The sequence below is a fragment of the Chrysemys picta genome, chromosome 2, assembly GCF_011386835.1.
Source record: "Chrysemys picta bellii isolate R12L10 chromosome 2, ASM1138683v2, whole genome shotgun sequence".
Lineage (NCBI taxonomy): Eukaryota > Metazoa > Chordata > Testudines > Emydidae > Chrysemys > Chrysemys picta.
The window spans coordinates 290,960,473-290,983,398 of NC_088792.1; the positions used below are offsets into that span (position 1 = coordinate 290,960,473).

A 22,926-nucleotide genomic window follows, 5' to 3' on the forward strand; every position below is an offset into this window, starting at 1 on the left:
CATTCAGCCCCTGACAAGGAACCACAGAAACACAATTATTGAGACAGGAAACTAGTCCTCAGAGCCCTTTCCATGCAGGATGCAGTGGTGTGGCATGAGTAGTGACCTCTCTCTGAGCTGTAAGAGCAATTCATGAGTTACTCATTTTAGCAATTCGCTGATCCATTAGTTCAAGCTCTTTATTACAAGCAGTCAAATGGGATTGTGGAAAAATCAATCCAAATAACAAAAAACAAAGGTTTTAAAACCTTGTGGATTTCAAGCATCCATTGTTAGCACTGTTAAAATATCACCACACACCTCCCAGTGGTTTTAGAGTTACCAAACAGGGGACTTACAGGCAAAAACCTTGGTGCCAACATCTGACAAACTGTTTCAGTGAGAGACTATTGACCCTGACATAATTAACACATAGCTAAGCACCAGGGAACTAGAACAGAAGAAAGATTAGGACAAGAATGCCAAGCAGTTATTCCATTGCAAGGAGGAGGAATATTAACTTCAAACCAGAATGTGCCAAGGAACTAGCTGAACCAGCAGCACCAGTGTTACAAACCCTGAGGGTCGTCCTATGCAAGGAACTTGAGACATCTCCACAAAGCCAAAGAGGACACCAGAGCTCTGCTTTCAGGGGACACCCAGAATGCTGCTCGCAGAAGGAACACACCCCCAGCCAATCACAGACAGCGAAACATCAGGGACAGCAAACACAGGCGCCAGGTCGCAGATCCACCTCAGCAGCTGTACAGACCACTGCAGAGAAACTGAGCAGTGGCCATGTAGTCAGAGAGCCATTGGGCCGCAGAGATAACAGTTATGGACAGATATCTGTAGCAGAGAATAATCCTCTCCTCCGTGCTGCGTTAGGTCATCTCCCCAGCCTCCAGCCTTGGAGTCTGGGTGTGTCGTTAACAAGCTGTTTGTCTGGGGTGGCTGTTTTGGCTGATATTAGGGTTAATTCACATTGATTTTCAAAAAGGAAGATGTAACAGTAGCTCCCAGGGGTATTACCTTTGTTACCCTGGCCCAGGATGGGGTGGGAGCCAGCAAATGAGGAGTAGGTTCCCAGCACTCATTTATTACAGCGGTATTTAATCTGCTATCAGGAGGCAAAGATCTCAAGCCCAGGAGTCTCACCGTTCATCCCCCAGAGCTAGACTGGCATTAGCAGAGCTCAAGGTAGCTGCTAAGGGTTTGGTCTATACTGTTACTCAGGTTATCCCTTAGTTACAATTTTGGCCACTCTCAAATGGTTACTGCTCTGTAGTCTCTAAATGTCTTCATTTTGCACACAGACACAAATCATTTTCAGACACCTGGGCCAGATGAAGAGAGAGGGACAGAAACTTAAGTGCTGATGTTGGGAAATCACTGCTGATTCATAGAATCGAAGGACTGGAAGGGACCTTCGTAGGTCATCTAGTCCAGTCCCCGGCACTCATGGCAGGACTAAGTATTATCTAGACCATCCCTGACAGGTGTTTGTCCAACTTGCTCTTAAAAACCTCCAATGATGGAGATTCCACAACCTCCCTAGGCAATTTATTCCAGTGCTTAACCACCCTGACAGGAAGTTTTTCCTAATGTCCAACATAAACCGCCCTAGTTGCAATTTAAACCCCTTGCTTCTTGTCCTAGCCTCGGAGGTTAAGAAAATTTTTTTTTCTCCCTCTTCCTTGTAACCACCTTTTACATACTTGAAAACTGTTATCATGTCCCCTCTCAGTCTTCTCTTTTCCAGACTAAACAAACCTAATTTTTTCAATCTTCTCTCAGAGGTCATGTTTTCTAGACCTTTAATCAGTTTTGTTGCTCTTCTCTGGACTTTCTCCAGTTTGTACACATCTTCCCTGAAATGTGTCGCCCAAAACTGGATACAATACTCCAGTTAAGGCCTAATCAGTGCAGAGAAGAGCGGAAGAATTACTCCTCGTGTCTTGCTTACAACATTCCTGCTAACACATCCCAGAATGATGTTTGATTTTTTGGAACAGTGTTACACTGTTGAGTTATATTTAGCTTGTGATCCACTATGACAGACAGATCCCTTTCCACAGTACTCCTTCCTAGTCAGTCATTTCCCATTTTGTATGAGTGCAACTGATTGTTCTTCGACTGCTTGCTCATGTCAATTCCATTGTAGGTGTGCACGCACCCGCATGCCCGGCCGTTGGAGACTTTTGCCTGAGCCGGCTATGGAGCCCTCTGGAGTGCCGTGCTCATGGCGCAGTATCAGGCACTGCTGGCCCTGCGCCCTCTTAGTTCCTTCTTACCGCCTGTGGTGATCAGTCGGAGCGCTTCTGTCCCTTGCTTCGCAAGTAGTCAGCATTTTTTCTTTGTCTGTTTAGCCTTGTGCTTCTTTGTAAATAGTTGTAAGTGTTTAGTTAGATAGTGTCCCAGCGGGGACTTTGCCCCCGATGGGGCATGCCCCGATCTCCAGGTTTCAAGCCCTGCTTGTCCTGTAGTGACCCGCATGAGAGTTGTTTGCAATGCCTCGGGGAAACCCATATAAAGGAGCGCTGTCGTATCTGCCAAAACTTTTGTCCACAGACTCAGAAGGAGCACGACATCCGCCTCAGGGCCCTCCTGATGCCGGCTGCCCTGCATCCAGCTTCAGAGCCAGCATGGCCCAAACTGGAACCCAGTGCCTAGCGCACTTCCGGCACTGCGGTCCTCCCGGCACCGATCACTGTCACCGGTGCCGAAGAAGAAGCCTAAGAAGATGGCACCAGCCAAGCCCGACCAGGGGGCTCTGGGCAAAGGACCCTGTTCGGGCCTTACGCCCACTCCGGACCTGTTGAAGGGTTCGGCCACGGGGGGTTCCTCCCCCAGAAAGGACCCGCCACCGACTCTGGGTAGTAGTGAAAGGCCTAAGCAAATGGGGCATCCAGCCCCCTCTGAGGGCCCGGCACCAGGAGAGTCCACAGCGCCTCCGCCGCGTGCAGCAAAGGACCAGGCTAAGGCTCCCCTTGAGGGCAAGCCCACCGGAAAGGCCTCACACAAATCAGATGAGTGACACTGGGCTCCAGAGCCAAGACAGAGCCACAGGTCACCACGTTCTTGGTCTCCATGTCAGCCCAGGTCTCTGGCTAGTCGCTACGAGTCGCCGGCACTGAGCTCTTGATCTCTCTCGTCGCGCAGAGGTTCGTCCAGGCATCGTCGATCACCCCAGTACCAGTCCTCGTCCCACCATCGGTCACCATCACTGAGACCTCGAGGGTGCTCCCCGACGCGACACCGCTCCCCCTACCCCCGGCACCGGTCAGACCGGTCCAACCACCAGTCTCCGGCAGCAACTATGCGCCATCAGACTCAAGGCTCCACAGCCCTGCCCTGGTCGCCGCAGGGAGACAACTTCGCAGGCTCGGAGGCACAGTTCAGTCCCTCGCCCAGACAGCATGAGTGGGCTCCTGAAGGTGCATCAGTGGCATTGGTGCCGACCTGGCACCAAAGCCAGTGGCCGTCCCAATGGCCGTATTGGAACACATGGGACGTTCCTGTCATGCTGGTGCCCCACTCCTGCCAGCCCTCGGTTGCCGTATCAGACAGACCACAGGCGGTACCCCCAGCATCTGCGGCACCGGGCTCGGTGCAGGACGTCCCGGCAACCGCCTCGGGTGAGGAGCCAGTACAAACCCCAAGGCCACTCTCCCCCAAGGCCACACCACCTAGGCCTCCCGCCATCCAGTCATCTTCCTCCTCCCCAGACAAAGCGGTAGCAGAACCTCCAGAGCTAGCTCACCGGAAGACTTCCGCCAGCATTAGGTTCTGCTCCAGAAGGTGGCGGCTAAATTGTTCCTCAAAGTGGAGGAGATGTAGGAGCAGATGGACACGCTTTTTAACGTGCTCTCTGCGTCCGCCCCAACCCAGGTTGCGCTCCTGGTTCACGATAGGGTCCTGAATATCGCCAAGGCCATCTGGCAGACCCCGTCTTCCATCCCGCCCACCTCGAAAAGGGCGGAAACAAGTACTTTGCCCCCGCAAAGGGGTTCGAGTACTTATATACTTATCCGCCATCGGGTTCATTGGTTGTGTCGGTGGCCAATGAATGGGACAAACGGGGCCCACCAGTTCTACCCCTAAGAATAAAGAGGCGAAAAAACGACTTATTCGGCCGATTTATTCTATGGCTAGCCTCCAGTTTCGGGTGGCAAATCACCAGCCCCTCTTGAACCACTACAATTTTAACTTGTGGGGCTCTGTAAGAGGGTCCGGACTCACCCCTGCGGCGCCTCCTGCTGGTCGTCCAGGGAATTAGCTCACCAGCCTCTGGAGCGCCCTCTGCAGGCCGGTGATCCGCCTTGTCCTCTACTGGTGCCCGTGTCCCTCCCAGGACCCGGTGCCCCTATTACTGGGATGCTGCCCCCTGGCAGTACCCCACAGATCTGGGTCTCCCCTCCCTGGGGAACCCCCACCCACTATCCCCACCTTGCCTCAGCACTAGGTCGCTGCCAGTCACCAACTGGCCCCCGCTCCCTCGGGCAAACTGCAGTATAGGCCACTCATCACTGGCAAGGGGGGTTTGGACCTGCTGCCTTGGCCTACCCCGGGACTGCCCTCTGCAACTAGGGTGACCAGACGTCCCGATTTTATCGGGACCGTCCCGATATTTCCTTGTTTGTCCCGCGTCCCGACCGACGTGCGGTCGGGACAACCGGACAAACAAGGAAATGCCCCGAGCCTCGAGCCCGGAAGTGCTCGCGCCCCCCCCCTGCCCCGACTCCGCCCCCTCCTCCCCCGATTGGCTCCCTCCCCGAATCCCCGCCTCTTCCCCGGGCTCACCATTCCCCCTCCCTCCACAAGCGCTGGAGGGAGGCCCGGGAGAGGCAGGGGAAGCGCGGGGCCGGGGTGAGTAACAGTCCGGCCTGGCCCAGTGCAGGCAGGACTCAGTTGGGTGGTTGGGAGAGGAGGGGGGCGACCCGCGGGGCCAGGGGACGGGGGAGGAAGCGGCCATGGCGCTCGGCGGCTCTGGCGCCCCCAAACCCCCCGAGCCGGGGCCTGCAGCAGCGCGTATGCTGGGCCCAGCCCCTGGCTAGGCACGTCTGGGCTGCCCAGCTGGTGCTATCGCGCGGTGGCCCCGGGGTGGAGGCATTGGCAGCCCAGCCCCGTTCGTTCCCCTGCGGGACGGGGGGGCTGGGGCCTGCTGCCCCCACTCCGGGGCTGCCGCGCGATAGCACCAGCTGGGCAGCAGCCCAGACACTGGCCAGGGGCTGGGCGCAGCGTGCGCGCTGCTGGGTCCCCGCAGCAGGCCCCGGCTCGGGGGGTTCGGGGGCGCCAGAGCCACAGCCGCCAAGCGCCATGGCCGCTTCCTCCCCCGCGGCAGTGGGAGCTGCAGCAGCGGCTGCTCCCGAGTCCCGCTGCCCGGGGCGGAGAACAGCCGCCGCCTGGCCCCGCGGGCTGCCCCCCTCCTCTCCCTACCGCCCGACTGAGTCCTGCCTGCTCGGGACCAGGCCGGACTGTTACTCACCCCGGCCCCGCGCTTCCCCTGAGTCTCCCGGGCCTCCCTCCAGCACTTGCGGAGGAAGGTTTTTTTTTTTTTTTTTTTTGGCCCCGCCCCCGCCCCGCCCCCCCCACGTCACCCCCCCCCCCCGCGTCCCGATATTTGTCTTTGGTGATCTGGTCACCCTATCTGCAACCCCCAGTACCCCTTGGCCTAATACTAGGCCGCAGCCTGGGGCTTTCCAGGCTGGAGCTCCCCAGCTCCTCAGCCTGTCCCCAGCCCTGCTCCACTCAGGTACGCTATCTCTAGCTTGCTGCAGCCAGGCCCTTCTCTCTCTGCACTCAGAGAGATTGCTGAGCTCCTGGCCGCCCTGGCCTTTATAGGGCCAGCGGAGTCTGTTTGGGGCGTGGCCCCAGCTGCAGCCACTTCCCCCAATCAGCTTAGCCTGCAAGCTGCTTTCTCCAGCCACAGCCCCAGGCAGGGCTGTTTGAAACCCCTCAGGCAGGAGCGGGGTAACCACCCTGCTACAGGCTCTCTCCTCAAGTTCAAGGATTCCATGTCCCATGAAGAGGCCCAGGAATTTGCCACCCTGGCGAAGGAAGGGACCGTGGCAGCTCGGTCTTCTCTCCAGATGGCCCAGGACTCCGCCAATTCAGCTGCCCGAGTGGTCTCTTCAGCGGCGGTGATGCGGCACAGTTCCTGGCTCCAGACCGCCGGCCTGTCCCAGGAGATGCAGGCCTCGATCCACGACCTTCCGTTTGACGGTGTTGGCCTGTTTCCTGATCAAACGGATGCATGTCTGCATCGCCTAAAGGACACAAAGGCGACCCTCCGTTCCCTGGGATGCACACACCTCAGTCGTCTAGGCAGCCATTCCGGCCTCCCCCACCTCCTAGTCAGTGGCAGCCTCTGCAGGGGCCTACGAGGAACAGGGACATTTCAAGGAAGGTCGGTCTTCGCCCATCCCATGACAGCGCAGTTTCTGAAAAGTCTGGAGTCCCTTTACCCACATGTCCGAGACCTGGTCCCTCCTTGGACCTGAAACTTGTGCTATCTAGGCTCACGGGGCCCCCCTTTGAGCTCCTGGCTTCCTGCTCCCTTCTCCTGTTATCCTGGAAGGTCTCCTTTTTGGTTGCTATAACTTCAGCCCGTAGGGTGTCCGAGATCAGGGTGCTCACGTCAGAGCCCCTGTATACGATCTTCTATAAGGACAAGGTCCAGCTGCATCTGCACCTGACCTTTCTGCCCAAGGTCGTCTCCCAGTCCCACACGAGTCAGGACATATGTCTTCCGGTTCTTTGCCCGAAGCCTAATGCGATGGATGAGGAGTGCAGGCTGCATACCTTGGACGTTAGGCAGGCTGTGGCCTTCTACATAGAGAAGACGAAGCCATTCTGTAAGTCTACGCAGCTGTTTGTTGCTGTCGTGGACCGGATGAAGGGTTGTCCAGTGTCTATCCAGAGGATCTCGTCTTGGATCACGGCTTGTATCCGCTACTGCTATGAACTGGCGAAGGTGCCCCCACCACCGATTGTGATGGCTCACTCCACTAGGGTGCAGGCCTCATCGGCGGCCTTCCTCACTCAGGTGCCGATCCAGGAAATTTGCCGTGCCACAACCTGGTCGTTCGTCCACATGTTTGCCTCACACTATGCGCTGATCCAGCAAGCTCAGGCTGATGCTGGTTTCAGCAGAACAGTACTACAATCTGCAAGACTGAGGGAACTGGGATTGTTTAGTCTGCAGAAGAGAAGAATGAGGGGGGATTTGATAGCTGCTTTCAACTACCTGAAAGGGGGTTCCACAGAGGATGGATCTAGACTGTTCTCAGTGGTACCAGATGACAGAACAAGGAGTAATGGTCTCAAGTTGCAGTGGGGGAGGTTTAGGTTGGATATTCGGAAAAACTTTTTCACGAGGAGGGTGGTGAAGCACTGGAATGGGTTACCTAGGGAGGTGGTGGAATCTCCTTCCTTAGAGGTTTTTAAGGTCAGGCTTGATAAAGCCCTGGCTGGGATGATTTAGTTGGGAATTGGTCCTGCTTTGAGCAGGGGGTTGGACTAGATGACCTCCTGAGGTCCCTTCCAACCCTGATATTCTATGATTCTATGATAAAACTGTGAACTCCAAGCCCACCTCCTGTGATTCTGCTTGTGAGTCACCTACAATGGAATCGACATGAGCAAGCACTTGAAGAAGAAAAACAGTTATTCACCTTAGACTCATAGACTTTAAGGTCAGAAGGGACCATTATGATCGTCTAGTCTGACCTCCTGCACAATGCAGGCCACAGAATCTCACCCACCCACTCTTGTAACAAACCCCTGACCTATGTCTGAGTTATTGAAGTCCTCAAATCGTGGTTTAAATACTTAAAAGTGCAGAGAATCCTCCAGCAAGTGACCCATGCCCCACACTGCAGAGGAAGGCGAAAAACCCCCAGGGCCTCTGCCAATCTGCCCTGGAGGAAAATTCCTTCCTGACCCCAAATATGGCGATAAGCTAAACCCTGAGCATGTGGGTAAGACTCACCAGCCAGACACCCAGGAAAGAATTCTCTGTAGTAACTCAGATCCCACCCAATTTAACATCCCATCAGAGGCCATTGGGTATATTTACCGCTAATAGTCAAAGATCGATTAATTGCCAAAATGAGGCTATCCCATCATACCTTTTTGTAACTGTTGTTCTTTGAGATGTGTTGCAAGGGCCGTCCCTAGGAGGGGCGTGGGACCCAGGGCAGAAGAGATGAATCCATCACTTCTGGGACTGACCGCGCCTGGTGCCGGCCAATTGCACTGGCAGCCTGCGGGGCCCCCCAAAGCGCGGGGCTTGAAGTGGTCACCCAGATTTGCCGTACCCAACGGAGGGCTCTGTGTGTTGCTCATGTCCATTCCATTACCCGCCCTCCTGCCCCTCCCTTGGAGTTGTCGGTAAGAAGGAACGAAGAGGGTGCAGGGCCGGCGGTGCCTGATACACCACGCCATGAGCAGGGCACTCCAGAGGGCGCCACAGCCGGCTCTACGGCTACCACTAAGGCAAAAGTCTCCGACATGCACATGGGTGCACGCACACATACAATGGAATGGACGTAAGCAACACATCTTGAAGAACAACCGTTACAAAAAGATGAATAACCGTTTTTTTCCTTCCTAAGCGGGGTACTTTCAGTACGTCCTTTTCTCCAGTTTGTCCAGATCATTTTGAATTTTAATCCTTATTGAACATTATTTTTTCCAAACTCATGCTGAGGTGGTAATGCAAGCCAAGGGAGCATTCTTCCCTCAGGCTATCATGGAGCTGCCGCCACTGGGAGAGGACGGAGCCACCGATTGGCCAGGCAGTCACCAGCCAGGAGATCTTCTGGAACTCTCACACAATAATGGCCATGAGTAATGCTTCCTACCACTTTTAAGTGGCTAGGAGGAGACCACATCACTTCTTGGCATTAATCACACAGGCCTGCCAGTCCGCTTGGATTACAGCATTGCTATTCACCTGCACTAGGAAGCATCAGTCCTGAGGATACTAAACTGGGGTAACAGCTGCCGCCACAGCAATACAGGGCACTTCAGGCCCATGCTCCACTCTCTGTTGGCTCCCGTAGAGCCCTGCAGCTAACCCCAGATCTCTGTCCTTGTTTCAAAGCACGAGCAGGTCTGGGTCTGGGATACCTGAGGCTCATCTCACTCTCCAGGACCTCCCCCACCCTCAGTGAGTCTGCTGCTCAGGCACAACGGGTGAAACTTGAGCGGGCAGGAGATGGTGCTTCTTGGGGCTCACCCAGGACTGTAGATCTCCCTCCTGCAGAGCCTGGGAATGACCACAAACCCCTCGGTGTTTTCTAGTCCAAATGCAAAGTGCACTTGTCCCTCCCCTCCGAAACAACTGCCCAGAACACGTCAGTGACTAATCACAATAACGCCCCTGCTCACATGCTCTCCTTGGGGTGAGGGATGACGAGGTGCAGGAGGGGGAATCTGTATGTTGGTGTAACTTGGGCAGGCCATGGATCCCTAGCAATGGACGCAGTATATAGAGTTGAATAGCAAAGACTCCAGTGGAGCCATTGTCGTGGAGGAGAGAGCTCCTTTACTCACTGGAGGACTCTGAATGTATTGCTCCAGAAAGCCATTTTCCCAGAGAGCTCAGAGATTCTGTATCCAGGACAAAGTGCTAGGTCCCTGTGCCTCCGCTTCTAGCAATGGGCCTCGTCCCTGGAGCACCTCGAGACTTATAGCCCTGAGCAAAATTAGTTTCTTTTAAACTGTTCTGAGTCTCACCCTGGCCTGAATCCCAAGGCAGGGGGCTGCCAAGAGGATCTCGTGCAGAGAATTCCATTTGCTGAAATGTGCTTCCATTTACCGAGGCCTCTGAAAACTAGTAGGAGCACTGGAGTTTCACAGTTGCCAGCTACCAACCCTTCCCCAGGCTGGCTGCTGTATGCTGGGCTGTCTGTGCTTCCTGCCTCATCTAAGGGAAAGAGTTTACTGAACCAAAAGAGAATGGATTCTGCTGCTGAGGAAGTCAGTCTGACAGATGCTGCAGGCTGTGGGTGAGGGTCCAGGGCCTTCAGAGAGGCTGTGGATTCCCATTGCTCTTGCTGTCCTCCCCATCTTCTGTCCTCCTTACCTCTCCTGCCCTACCTATTTCTCTCACTCTCTCTTAATCCAACTAGGGCAGCAAGGGGATACCCTGCTGGGCACACTACCTTCCTCCCCTGAATCCAGCCTATGGGCAGTGCCCAAGCTGCCCAGCTCTGGCAATGAGCATTAACATGGGGTCATTTGCTCTTTCACTCAGAATCCTTTGCTTCAGCCCCTCTGCCACCGAGCCTTGGCGAAAGGCTCTGTCTAGCAGTCAGCCACATCCCTGGTGCTGGGGCAGGCGACTGAGGAGAATAATTGGTGCCTGATGCTCACTGCCCTTTGCTCTTTTCTCTTCCAGTCACCCGAAGCAGTTGGCAATCTCAGATACGTGGATGACACAAATAGTACAGGTAAGTTACTGACCAAGCAATAGGGAGCCATACAGCCCTCACCTCCCCACATCAACCCTCCTAGCCACAGTACTGGGGAGTCCACAGAGCACTGACGAATCCGGTTTGTTGTGCTGCCTGAAGCAATCACCTGTTTCTGTCCCATTCTAGACTGAACCCTCCAATCCAGCAGCACTGAATTGTGGGTAGGATTTTTCTGCATTGTGGCTGGATGATGACTGATTTGCTGGGAGTAGTGTGTAGTGAGCATGCCTCCGTTTGTTCCTAGCCTCTGTCCTGGGGCAAAGGGTGGGAGGGTCCGGCCTCCTGCAGCTGACGTCGGTGTGCGGTGTGCATGCCCCAGTGGGACTATCCTAGGTGGGAGTGGAGAGCCTGGCTGCCTGCAGCAGGGAATGGGAGATATGTGGTGGGTTGCAGGGCTTGAAAGCATTTGAATACTTGAGAACCAGGGTTCTTCGAGTCTGTGTGCGTGTGCATGTACCACGTGCACACGGGCTCAGAGTCTCTGGCCAGCATTGTACAGCATGCACCCTGCATGGTTTTTTTCATTTCATTTTCACCAAAAAAAATTCTGTCTTCCTCACTTTTGCCTTTTTGGTGCCTCTCGCCAGTGGTGGACTCAGAGTATTAGAGCTTTAAGGCCTGTCCACCATGCGATGCACTTATTCCCCATGATTGAGCACAGTTGGTATCTCTTCAGTCTGGGAGACAGCCATGTCTCGGACCAGTGCTCGTTGGATTGGCCCTTCTCCCCCAGGACTTGTTTTTCCTGGGATAGCCAACTACAGCACTTCCTCCTGATGTGATCCATTAGAGGAGCACTGGATCCCAAAGGAAGTCCCTCTGACTCAAAAAAGGCACTCTCTCCTCACAGGTCCCCTTCAGTCAGTGTCCTGTAATTAGGGATTCGACTCCTAAGGCCAGGTCTACATTGTCACTTACATCGGTATAACTTATGTCGCTCAGAGGTGTGAATAAGACGCCCCCCTGAGTGGCGTAAGTTACACCGACCTAAGCACCAGTGTGGACAGCGCTACCTCTCCCAGAGATGGATTTATTATGCCAGTGGGAGCTTCATCAGACCCGCGACAGCAGCACAACTGCACTGGTGCAGCTGGACTGCTGTAGCGCCTCTAGCGTAGACTAGCCCTAAGATTCCCATGACTAAGTGCCCACAGCCCCCTCTGTTGACATTGGTCCATTCCTTAAGACAAGTTTGGCACCAGTAGGGAGCCTGGCACTGAAGCCTGGTACTACTTCCACCTCGAGGAAGGGCAGATTGGACATTCCCGGGGAGACTCTTGGCACTGACCCTCCTACCCAGAACTTGATAGGTCAAAGACCACAGAAGAGCCATAAGCATTGTCTATCCGAAATTGTCAGGCCTTAGGCTTAATCATGCTGAAAAGTCTAAAATGACTGAGTCTTTCAACTGTCAGATCTGAGGAAAATGAAATGCACCCCAGCACTGAAGCCTGGTACCAATTAACTCTCCTGGTTCAAAGGTGTCAGTCCCAGAACTGGCACACAGAGTGGAGTCCTTGACAGTTCTGGCAGATGTAATCCACATGTTGAGCCCTCCATACCAACTGCAGTCCCAATATGTCAGATGCCACAATACCTGATACTGTTACCAACAACCTCTCACCCTTGCTCAGAGAGCTCGATACCACCTGTAGAGCATGAGCAGTTCTTGTCTCCTGGCCATTCCTTTTTCCCTGAATTAAGCAGGGAACCATCACCAGTTCCTTGCCTGTTGGCTAGACCTACATCACCCTCCCATTCTCCACTCCCTGATCACAGAGAACCCCTCCTAAATATCTCCCTCTCGTTATACCTTCTTCTCCATGAGCTCTCTTAGTCTTCTACGTGAGCTCCATCTCCTCCATAATCTTAACCCGTCAGTTTCCACCTGGGCCTTATTGAGTGTTTTGGGATCCCCCTTCTAAGCCCTCTAAACCTTGTTCACCTTCCTGGTCTTCTTAAAAAAACCCAGATCTAATTCATTAACTAGGTCTGTCCCTTGTCTGCCCAGTGATATGGCTTTCCATAGACAGCAAGAACCAGAACAGGAGGAGGATGAAGATAGAGAGCAAGACAGGGAAGAGGATATTACTCTGAGAGCCTCAAGAGCTTCCTAACCCTTTCCCTCCCATGTCTTCGAAAGGCGTTATCGTCACTGGACAAAACAGTGACACACAGCCCAATTCCTGCCTCAGATGAGTTCCAGGCTAGGTCTGCTGTGAAGTATATCAGACTGATTAGATTCGTAGACTCATAGACTTTAAGGTCAGAGGGGACCATCATGATCATCTAGTCTGACCTCCTGCACATTGCAGACCACAGAATCTCACCCACGCACTCCTGAAATAGACCCCTAACCTCTGGCTGAGTTACTGAAGGCCTCAAATCTGTGATTTAAAGACTTCAAAGTTACAGAGAATTCACCATTTACACCCATGCAGAGGAAGGTGTCTCAGTCAATCTGGCCTGGGAGGAAATTCCTGACCCCAAATATGGTGATCAGTTAAACCTGGAGCATGTGGGCAAGACCCACAGCCAGACACCTGGAAAAGAATTCTCTGTAAGAACTCACAGCCCTCCCCAGCTAGTGTCCTGTCTCTGACCGTTGGGGATATTTGCTGCTAGCAGTCGCAGATCGACTACATGCTATGATAAGCAGTCTCATCATACAACTCCCTCCATAAACGTGTCAAGCTCAGTCTTGAAGCCAGTTAGGTTTTTGTCCCCATTGTTCCCCTCGGAAGGCTGTTCCAGAACTTCACTTCTCTGATGGTTAGAAACCTTCATCTAATTTCAAGCCTAAACTTGTTGATGGCGAGTTTATATCCATTTGTTCTTATGTCCACGTTGGCACTTAACTTACATAACTCCTCTCCCTCCTTGATTTTTATCTCTCTGATAAATTTATGGAGAGCAACTATATCTCCCCTCAGCCTTCTTTTGGTTAGGCTAAACAGGTCAAGCTCTTTGAGTCTCCTCTCATAAGACAGGTTTTCCATTCTTCAGATCATCCTAGTAGCCCTTCTCTGCATCTGTTCCAGTTTCAATTTATCTTTCTTAAACGTGGGAGACCAGAATTCACACAGTATTCCAGATGAGATCTCACCAGTGCCTTGTATAATGGTACTAACACTTCCCCGTCTCTACTGGAAATACCTCAGCTGATGCATCTTAGGACTGCATTAGCCTTTTTCACAGCTGCATCACACTGCTGGTTCATAGTCATCCTGTGATCAACCAAAACACCCAGATTTTTCTTCTCCTCTGTCACTTCCAACTGATACGGCCCCAGTTTATAGCAAAAATTCTTGTTGTTAGTCCCTAAATGCATGACCTTGCACTTTGCACTATTAAATTTCATCCCATTTCTATTATTCCAGTTTACAAGGTCATCCAGATCTTCTTGTATGATGTTGAGCTACCCATTATATAGGAGAAAGCTCACAAACTTTTCAATATTCTCCATCTGACTTCCCCATGCAATTGGCAATGCTAATCCATAAAGGGACATTGATCATTCACTCATAGATTCACAGAGTCTTTGAAAGACCTTTGGAAGAGTCTAGCCTCCTCAGTTCTCTCAAATATTGTAGCTATGAAAAGGTATCAAATCCCTCGGAAAGGGTTTAAGAATTTCTACTCCCATCCATGCCCATGGTCCTTAGTGAGTTCGTTCATTGAAGAAAAATCCGAATAGGCTGAAAAATTCAGTCATTTCCAAAGATAAGGACCCCAAGAGACGTAACCTCTTAGGCAGGACCTCTTTGGCTTCTCTCCAGCTAAGGATAGACAATTCTTCTCCATCCATCAACTCAGCAGCAACAATGGGTCTGAGTGAAATCTTTCCACCACTTTTGGTCTTGTACCATCTCCACAGCTTTGTTCATCTTTAAACCTTTTTGTTCCATGTCATTCTTCACCAAGTCTATCCAATGCATCTGCGGTCTTCTTCTATTTCTAGTTCCTTGCACTCTGGTATGTATCACCAATTCTGGTATCCTTTCTGGGTCCCTTCTCGACATATGTCCAAATCACAATAGTCATCTTTCTTGAATCTTCTGTAACAGCCTTATTTCTTGCCCTAGCCATTTTCTTATCACTCCATTTTTTATTTTCTGCAGTCTTGACACTCTCAGTTATTCCCCTCAGCCTGTTAATCTCTGCAATCAATATCTTACATTCATTGGCTTTCCTGCCACTCCAACATTCCCACCCCTACAGTAGTATCAACATGACAGTTGTCTTATATATACTATTTTCATTTTTATCTAAATGTCTTTAAGTCTTCCTGGTCTTGCAGTTTTTTGAATGCAGTATAGCTAATCCAGTTCTTCTTTTTATGTCATCTTCACAATTCCTATTCTTCTATACTAGTCCTCCAAGCTACACTCATTTTTCTACTTGTTCCAGTTGTCTCCAATTTTGATCTTTACCTCTTCCTCTAGTCTTCCAGTTACCATAATTTTTGTCTTCTCTGTGCTGATCTTCAGTCTGAATTTTCTGCTTTCCTGGTTTACCTTGTCAGTTATTCTCCGTAAATCCACCTTTGTCAATGCTAGGAGGCTGAAAACTAAGATCTATGATGTTGACAAATGGGAAGAGCCAGATCTCAGAAAAAGAATATTGTGCAGAAAACCATCACTCTGTGACACACTTCAGGGTTACCCAAGGTGTCTGGAGTGACCACAAGCTTACAGAGTGAGAGAGACTCATCTGTGCACACCCAAGGAAATCCTCTCTAAACTTCTTCACAAACTCAGCCATCAATTCTCCTTCTGCTTCAGGGCCACACTCCCAAGAATCTTTGATAAGATCCAGAGGGCCCCTGACTTTTCTCCCATAAAGGAGGTCAAGTGGGATGAACCCCATGACTGTTGGGGCACCTCCTGGTGAGACCATAACAAATAGGGCAACATTACATCCAAGTCACTTGCCCTCGTGTTCTCATACATTTTTAACATAGACTTTAAGGTCCCATGACTAAACAGTTTTTGGGTGATATGGGGCAGATCTCAATTGTTTTGCCCCACACATCCTCCATTACTCTCAAAATAGGTGGAACATGAAATTTGAACCAAGATCTGATAAGATCTCTTTTGGAAAGCTCATCCTGCTAAATATGGTAAACAGTGCATCTGCAACTGTTCCAGTTTCCACGTTTGACAGAGCGACCACTTCCAGATATCTGGCAGCAAAATCCACCACTAATATAAATCTTTTCCCCTTTTGGCATGGCTTGGATAATGGCCTTATGAGATTCAGGGTGACCTTATAAAACCCTTCTTTAATCACTGATAAAGGATGCGGTGGAGCTGTATAGAGACCTGTGGCCTTTTCCCACTTTTGACGTAAGTCGCAAGTTTTGTAGTACTCCTTTACTTGATTCTGGATATTTGGCCAGTAAAAGTTTTTTCTTAGCCTCTCATAACTCTTTGTTCCTAGGTAAATGGCAAACTGGCATTGGTAGGCTAGCAGCAGTAGCTCCACATGATGCTTTGTGAGTACTATTAGCTCTCTGTAGGGTGGCATCTATTTTTCCCCACTGGGGCTTCCCTGTATATTCTGCCCTCCTCCCTAAACCTTCCCCTGCTCTCTTTATCTTGGGCACTATTAGAATGTTTTCCCAATGTGTTGTCTGCACTTGATTCAGCAGCAAACTCCCCTTAGCTTTTGCTTGCACTGAGGGCTGACTCCTTGGCCCCCTCCCCTGTGGACATATCATCACTCTCTGCTGCTAAAGGTGCAGCGGTCTCCCCTCCCCCTTTAGCTGCCTCCCCCTCTGCAGGATTTACATTTGGAAGCCCAGGAACATCCTCTCTCTTGCTCTGGGTCACAATATTAACAGCCCTATGCAGTGAAATAATATAATTCCCCACCAATACATCCCCAGGTATATTATGGAGAACACCCACCTTCAACCTTCCTACTCTGTGAACCAAAGGCACTCTGAATTCAGATTTCCCCCAGGCAAGGAGCGTTACCCTCTCCCTGGGAGCATATCAGATTCCTTAATCATATCTTTCCTGACAAGTGTGATCTGCGCTCCTGTGTCTTTACACACTTGGCACATCCTGCCATTTACCCTGGCAGCTTTAATAAACTCTTTGTCCATCTCCAGGAGGTCAGAACGGACAAAATTAACTGGGAGCTCCTCAGATATGCCAGGGATTTCAGAGCAAGGGTAGTCTTATTAACCTGGAAAAAGAAGAACAGGAGTACTTGTGGCACCTTAGAGACTAACAAATTTATTAGAGCATAAGCTTTCGTGGACTACAGCCCACTTCTTCGGCTGTTACTCTGAAACCTGTTATTAACCTGGGCAGTTTGGAGTTGGTGTCTGGATTCAACATACATATTTGCTCCATTATTTTTCCAGGTGCTGAAGTTAAGCTGGCTGGTCTGTAATTCCCTGAGTTGTCGTTATTCCCCTTTTTATAGATAGGTTCTATATTTGCCCTTTTCCACTTCTCTGGGATTTTTCCCATCCTCTATGAGTTCTCAGAGAGAATCGTAACCCTAGTCACTAATGGCTCAGAGACCTCTTCAGCCAGTTCCTTAAGTATTCTAGGCTGTATTTTGTCAGGTTCTGCCAACTTGAAGACATCTGACCTGATCCTACCCCATTTACACTGATGTTCACTATGTTAATCCTCCAGACACTGCTAATCTTTTTGTAAAAAGCAACAGAGGGTCCTGTGGCACCTTTGAGACTAACAGAAGTACTGGGAGCATAAGCTTTCGTGGGTAAGAACCTCACTTCTTCAGATGCATCTGAAGAAGTGAGGTTCTTACCCACGAAAGCTTATGCTCCCAGTACTTCTGTTAGTCTATAAGGTGCCACAGGACCCTGTGTTGCTTTTTACAGATTCAGACTAACACGGCTACCCCTCTGATACTAATCTTTTTGGTTACAACTGAAACAAAGAAGGCATCTAACACTTTGACTATTGCTGCGTTTTCTATCATCATCTTTCCCTCCTCAGTGGGTAATGGGCCTACACTGTCCTTGGTCTTCCTCTTGCTTCTAATGTATTTGTAAAACGTTTTCCTGTTACCTTTTATCTTCCTTGCTAGTTTAAGCTCATTTTGTGCCCTGGCCTTTCTGATTTTGTCCTTACATGCTTGTGTTGGTTTTTTAATATTCATCCTTTGTAATTTGACCTACTTTCCACTTGTTGTATGACTTGTTTATAAGTTTCAGGTCACTGAAGACGTCTTGATCTTTTACCATACTTCCTATCTTTCCTTTGCTTTGGGATAGTTTTCTCTTGTGCCCTTAATAATGTCTCTTTAAAAAAATACCTACTTTCCTGAAGTCTTTTTTTCCCTTAGATTTGTTTCCCACAGGATCTTACCTACCAATTCTCTGAGTTTGCTAAAGTCTTCCTTCTTGCAGTCCATTGTCCATAGAATCATAGAAAATTGGAGTTGGACAAGACCTCAGGAGGTCATCTAGTCCAACCCCTGCTCAAAGCAGGACCAATTCCCAACTAAATCATCCCAGCCAGGGCTTTGTCAAGCTGGGCCTTAAAAACTTCTAAGGATGGAGATTTCACCACCTCCCTAGGTAACCCATTCCAGTGCTTTACCACCCTCCTAGTGAAATAGTGTTTCCTAATATCCAACCTAGACCTCCCCCACTGCAACTTGAGACCATTGTAATGGCCAGGTCCTTTTCTGCAGAACTGCCGCTTAGCCAGTTGGTCCCCAGCCTGTAGCAATGCATGGGATTCTTCCATCCTAAGTGCAGGACTCTGCACTTGTCCTTGTTGAAGCTCATCAGATTTCTTTTGGCCCAATTCTCCAATTTGTCTAGATCACTCTGGACCCTATTCCTACCCTCCAGCATATCTACCTCTCCCCCCAGCTTACTGTCATCTGTGAACTTGCTGAGGGTGCAATCCATCCCATCATCCAATCATTAATGAAGATGTTGAACAAAACCAGCCCCAGGACCAACCCCTTAGGGCATTCCACTTGATACTGGCTGCCAACTAGACATGGAACCGTTGATCACTACCCATTGAGCCCAACGATATAGCCAGCTTTCTATCCACCTTATAGTCCATTCATCCAATCCATACTCTTTTAACTTGCTGGCAAGAATACTGTGGGAGACCGTATCAAAAGCTTTGCTAAAGTCAAGATATATCATGTCCACCACTTTCCCCATATTCACAGAGCCAGTTATCTCATAGAAGGCAATCAGGTTAGTCAGGCACGACTTCCCCTTGGTGAATCCATACTGACTGTTCCTGATCACCTTCCTCTCCTCCAAGTGCTTCAAAATGGATTCCTTGAGGACCTGCTCCATGATTTTCCCAGGGACTGAGGTGAAGCTGACCAGTCTGTAGTTCCCCAGATTCTCCGTCTTCCCTTTATGAAAGATGGGCAATATATTTGCCTTTTTCCAATCATCTGGGACCTCTCCCGATCGCCATGAGTTTTCAAAGATAATGGCCAATGTTTCTGCAATCACATCAGCCAACACCCTCAGTTGCATTAGATCCGGCCCCAGGGACTTGTGCATGTCCAGCTTTTCTACATAGTCCTTAACCTGTTCTTTCACCACTGAGGGCTGCTCACCTCCTCCCCATACTGTGCTGCCCAGTGCAGCAGTCTGGGAGCTGACCTCGTCTGTGAAGACTGAGGCAAAGTAGCACCCTCTTCCAACCCTAATCTTCTATGATTCTTCCTAGCAATCCTTCTTCCTGGAACAATATCCCATCATCGAAGAATCCAAAGCCCCCTCTCCAACACCACCTGCGTAACCACACATTTACTTCCACAATTCAATGTTCCCTACCTGGGCCTTTTCCTTCAACAGGGAGGATGGATGAGAACACGACTGGTGCCTCCAACTCCTTTATCCTTCCCAGAGCCATGTAGTCTGTAGTGAGCCGCTCAAGGTCATTCTTGGCAGTATCATTGGTGCCCATGTGGGAAGGAGTAGCAGTTCGAGGGCTTGATCAGTCTCAGCAGACAGTCTGTCACATCCTGAACTCTAGCTCCCTCCTACCATTCCTTAGAATCATGAACTCTGTCATATCATGATCACTTTCACTCAAACAGCCTTCCACCTTCGAATTCTCAACCAGTTCTTCCCTAGTTGCCAGAATCAAATCCAGAACAGCCTCTCCTCTAATCGCTTTCTCCACCTTCGGTAATATAAAGTTGTCTCCATTGCATTCCAAGAATTTGGTGGATAATCGGTGCCCTGCTGTGTTATTTTCCCAACAGCTGTCTGGGTAGCTGAAGTCCCCCATCACCACCAAGCTCTATGATTTTGTTAATTATTCCGAACTAAGAGCTCTCAGTCTGGGGAATCTTCCCCAGGGAAGGCGTGGGAATCCCATCCTGGAGCATTTAAAACGATGTGGGACAGTGTCCTGATTATAGAGAACATGCAGCTACATCCTACAGTGCTAGGGACATTACAGCTCAAACAACGCTGCACTGGTGTGGGAGAAGCACTAGGCATGACCCACGAGGGCCTGCACCGAGGTAACGTGGTGACAAATACCTCAGAGCTAGTTACTGATCTGTAAGTCCAGTCCAGTGATGGTGACACCTGCTGCTCTCCCAAACCCTTCTGCCCTTGGTCACGGCAGAACGGGTTGTAGCAGCAGGTGGAAATGAAATGTCTTTTCTTTGGCATCCAATTAATTTGTTCTGGTTTGACTGGAGGGCGGGAATGAGTCTGGGAGACCACAGGGCGTAGCTAGCTGTGAGGTTTCAGGGGGGGAAAGTAATGCTTATTCAGGACAAAATTAAAAAATTGAAATTTTTCATGGGACAGAAATTCAGAAAAATTCCATTTCAAGAGAACCAAAATGGGAATTTTTTTTTCAGTTTACCAACTGCTTGCCTGGAAGGGTCTTAGAGAGACAAGGCGGGGGAGGTAATGTTTTTTATTGGACCAACTTGTGATGGTGAGAGAAACAAGCTGTCAAGCTTACACAGAGCTCTTCTGCAGGTACTCAGAGTGTCACAGCTAGATATAAGGTGGAACAGCTTGTTTAGCACAAGTCAGTATTTCAAGGGACTGTTCAAGGTGAAGTGCCCCGTTAACATCCCTCCAGTCATAGGGAGGAAAGGAGGGAGCGAGGGAAGGGGGTTGTTAGTGGGTTATAGATTGTCATACTAAACCATAAATCTAGTGTCTCTGTTCACAAAGTGATCGCTCTGTATCTCAGCGGCATGCTGCTCTGTGGGAAATACTGTCTGTCTCCTGCCTGATTCCTGTCTGTCTGTCTGCTCAGTTCCCCAGGAGCAGGGTGGGCCTGCAGAGGAAGAGGAGCTGTTAGTAACTCACGATTCCTCAACACCCACCACATCAGCACTTGAAGAAATGGCTCTGTACAGCAGCAAGCGCAAACTCCGGCACAGCCGTCGCAGTCTGGAGGCTGCTGTCCCCACATAGAGGGCAACAGGACAGCCCAGCACAGGGCTCTTCACCTTCCTGCACTCCACAGACAGCACTGGACTGGGTCCCACAGCTGCCTCCTTGGCATTGGCTGGGAACTGCGCACCCAGGAGGCGTTGTGGTTAACTAACTTCCTTTAGGCTGTGAACCTCCTTTTTCTCTCACTACCCACAGTGCACTGGGGCATGTGCTGAACAAAACAGGACAGTGCTGGACTTGTAGATGTCTGACAGGGGAAGGGGGGCAGGGCAGTGGGCAGCAGCAGTTTGTTAGTCTGTAAATAGTATGTGTGTGTGTGTGTGTGTGTGTGTGTGTGCGTGTGCGCGCACATGTGTGGGTGTGTGACGCTGCACCTGTTATTCCCTCCACTTGGGTTTTTCAGTGGCTACTATGGGAGCTTTGTTCTGATATGACTTAGCAGAAGGGCCAGCCCTTTACTCCCTTCTAAATCCCACTGATTTGTCAAAAGCCAGCTCCCCCCCAACCATGGAGTGTCATGTCCGTGCAGAGGCAGGGATCTGTGACATCTCTAGAATGCATTGTCCCCATTCCACTCCACCACCAGGCCAACAGTCATCTGGCTTGTTGTGACGCTGTTCCTCTGGCAACAGCTCTGCCCCCCAGATGCACATGTAATTCCTGTAGCATAGGCTGAGGTCCATTCTAGGCAAACACACTACATGGGGAGGGGGACATGTGGGGAACAGGTGCTGACTGTCCTGTGTGAGAGTAGCATACATGAGCTGGATGAACTAGAGCAGATGGGAGTGCAAGGCTATAGCAGTGTGTGCATGTGACAGCAGTAGGGACAGACTAGTTGGGGATTAGAATGTGGTGACACAGCAGTAGGCGGTACAAATAAGGAGACAGTGGGGGTAAGGTTATAGTATGGGGTGCAGGGAGTAAGGTGGGATATGGATTGGCTGGGGTCAGGGTGCAGGATGATGATGGTACACAGAGAGTGATGGTGGTGGCAGCAGAAGGTGGTGGCTCTCTCTGTGTTGCCCATGACCACTGAAGTAAAATGTGAGTTTTAAGGGAGGTTGGAGCACAGACAAAGTGAGCACCATGCAGGGAGATAACGGATAACGAGATATGCCGCACACTAACTACACACCCTACGGTCTCTCTCTGACACCTTGGTGGTGTCCTGACGCTTTACCTACAGATTAGGGCAGACAAGAGATTCTTTACACATGCACCAAGGACGTTATTGCTGGCTTCCTGCCTGGAACAAAGGCTCTGTCAGCCTCAGTACCAAGTGAACCCAAGGATCTGGACCAGTGACTAGGGGCCTATGTCTACCAGTGAAATTAGTGTTTCTCTTGTTCTTACTGCCCTCCGCGAGTTAAGCAGCCCTTATCCACACACGCCCCAAATCAAAGCAAGGCATCTGAGCTTGGGCTTGGCAATGGTCTGAGTGATCTTTCCACTCCCTCTAACAAATCGGTGCTCTCTTATTTGCTGATGCCGCCAGCAGTAAGCCCAGAGTTGGCCCTTAATCCTCCCAGTGCCAGGATGTGACTAGGGAGTGGAGGGCACTTCTGCTTGTACATTTACTAAATGACTGGATGCGGTTTCTTTTAGTTGAGAATCTCCTCTCATCACACCAAATCACATGGCTCATTTTCACTGAATTGATATGTTTAATTTTACAGGGCTTGGACAGGGGGAAATCCAATAATCTATCAAACTGCAGCCCTGGCTGCTGCCATCATCAGCAATTTGAGCTTTTCCTTTTTAAAACCTCATTTTAGTATTTGCTTTTTAACAAAAGCAATTTCTGGAAACAATCATGAATTGGTTTTGGTGACTAACTTGTGATTTTCCTTTCCTTTTGCGGTACCTGGGTGCCAGGCTCTGATCTCTCTCCTCTCCTGAGAGATGCAGAGGAAAAATTAGCTCATCAAGACTGTAACTAGTGAAATTTGTACAACCAAAGAAATCTATTTTGTGGTTCAAGGAGAATAAAGTTTACTTTACATTTTAGAGCCTGTGTCTGTCTGTGGATGAAGCTCTTTCCTCAGGCCAGTGGGC

At 50.3% G+C, this 22,926-nt stretch overlaps 2 protein-coding genes across 51 annotated transcripts in view; one reads left to right on the top strand and one right to left on the bottom strand.

The window, feature by feature from the left end:
- The window catches only part of SCRIB (scribble planar cell polarity protein), a 210,447-nt gene extending 187,569 nt beyond the window's left edge, over positions 1 to 22,878 (top strand). For 37 of the 50 annotated variants that reach the window (XM_024112161.3, XM_024112166.3, XM_024112169.3 and 34 more), the window contains 2 exons: positions 10,388 to 10,439; positions 20,726 to 22,878. In XM_024112161.3, the coding sequence (XP_023967929.1) occupies positions 10,388 to 10,439; positions 20,726 to 20,886 (213 nt within the window). In that variant the 3' untranslated portion in view covers positions 20,887 to 22,878. Of the gene's footprint in view, positions 1 to 10,387; positions 10,440 to 10,589; positions 10,625 to 20,725 lie in introns of all 50 variants that reach the window. The other 13 variants (XM_008175709.4, XM_042861254.2, XM_065582346.1 and 10 more) reach the window with 3 other exon arrangements.
- Positions 1 to 22,926, bottom strand: part of IQANK1 (IQ motif and ankyrin repeat containing 1) — a 142,224-nt gene that overhangs the window by 15,756 nt on the left and 103,542 nt on the right. The window lies entirely within an intron of this gene.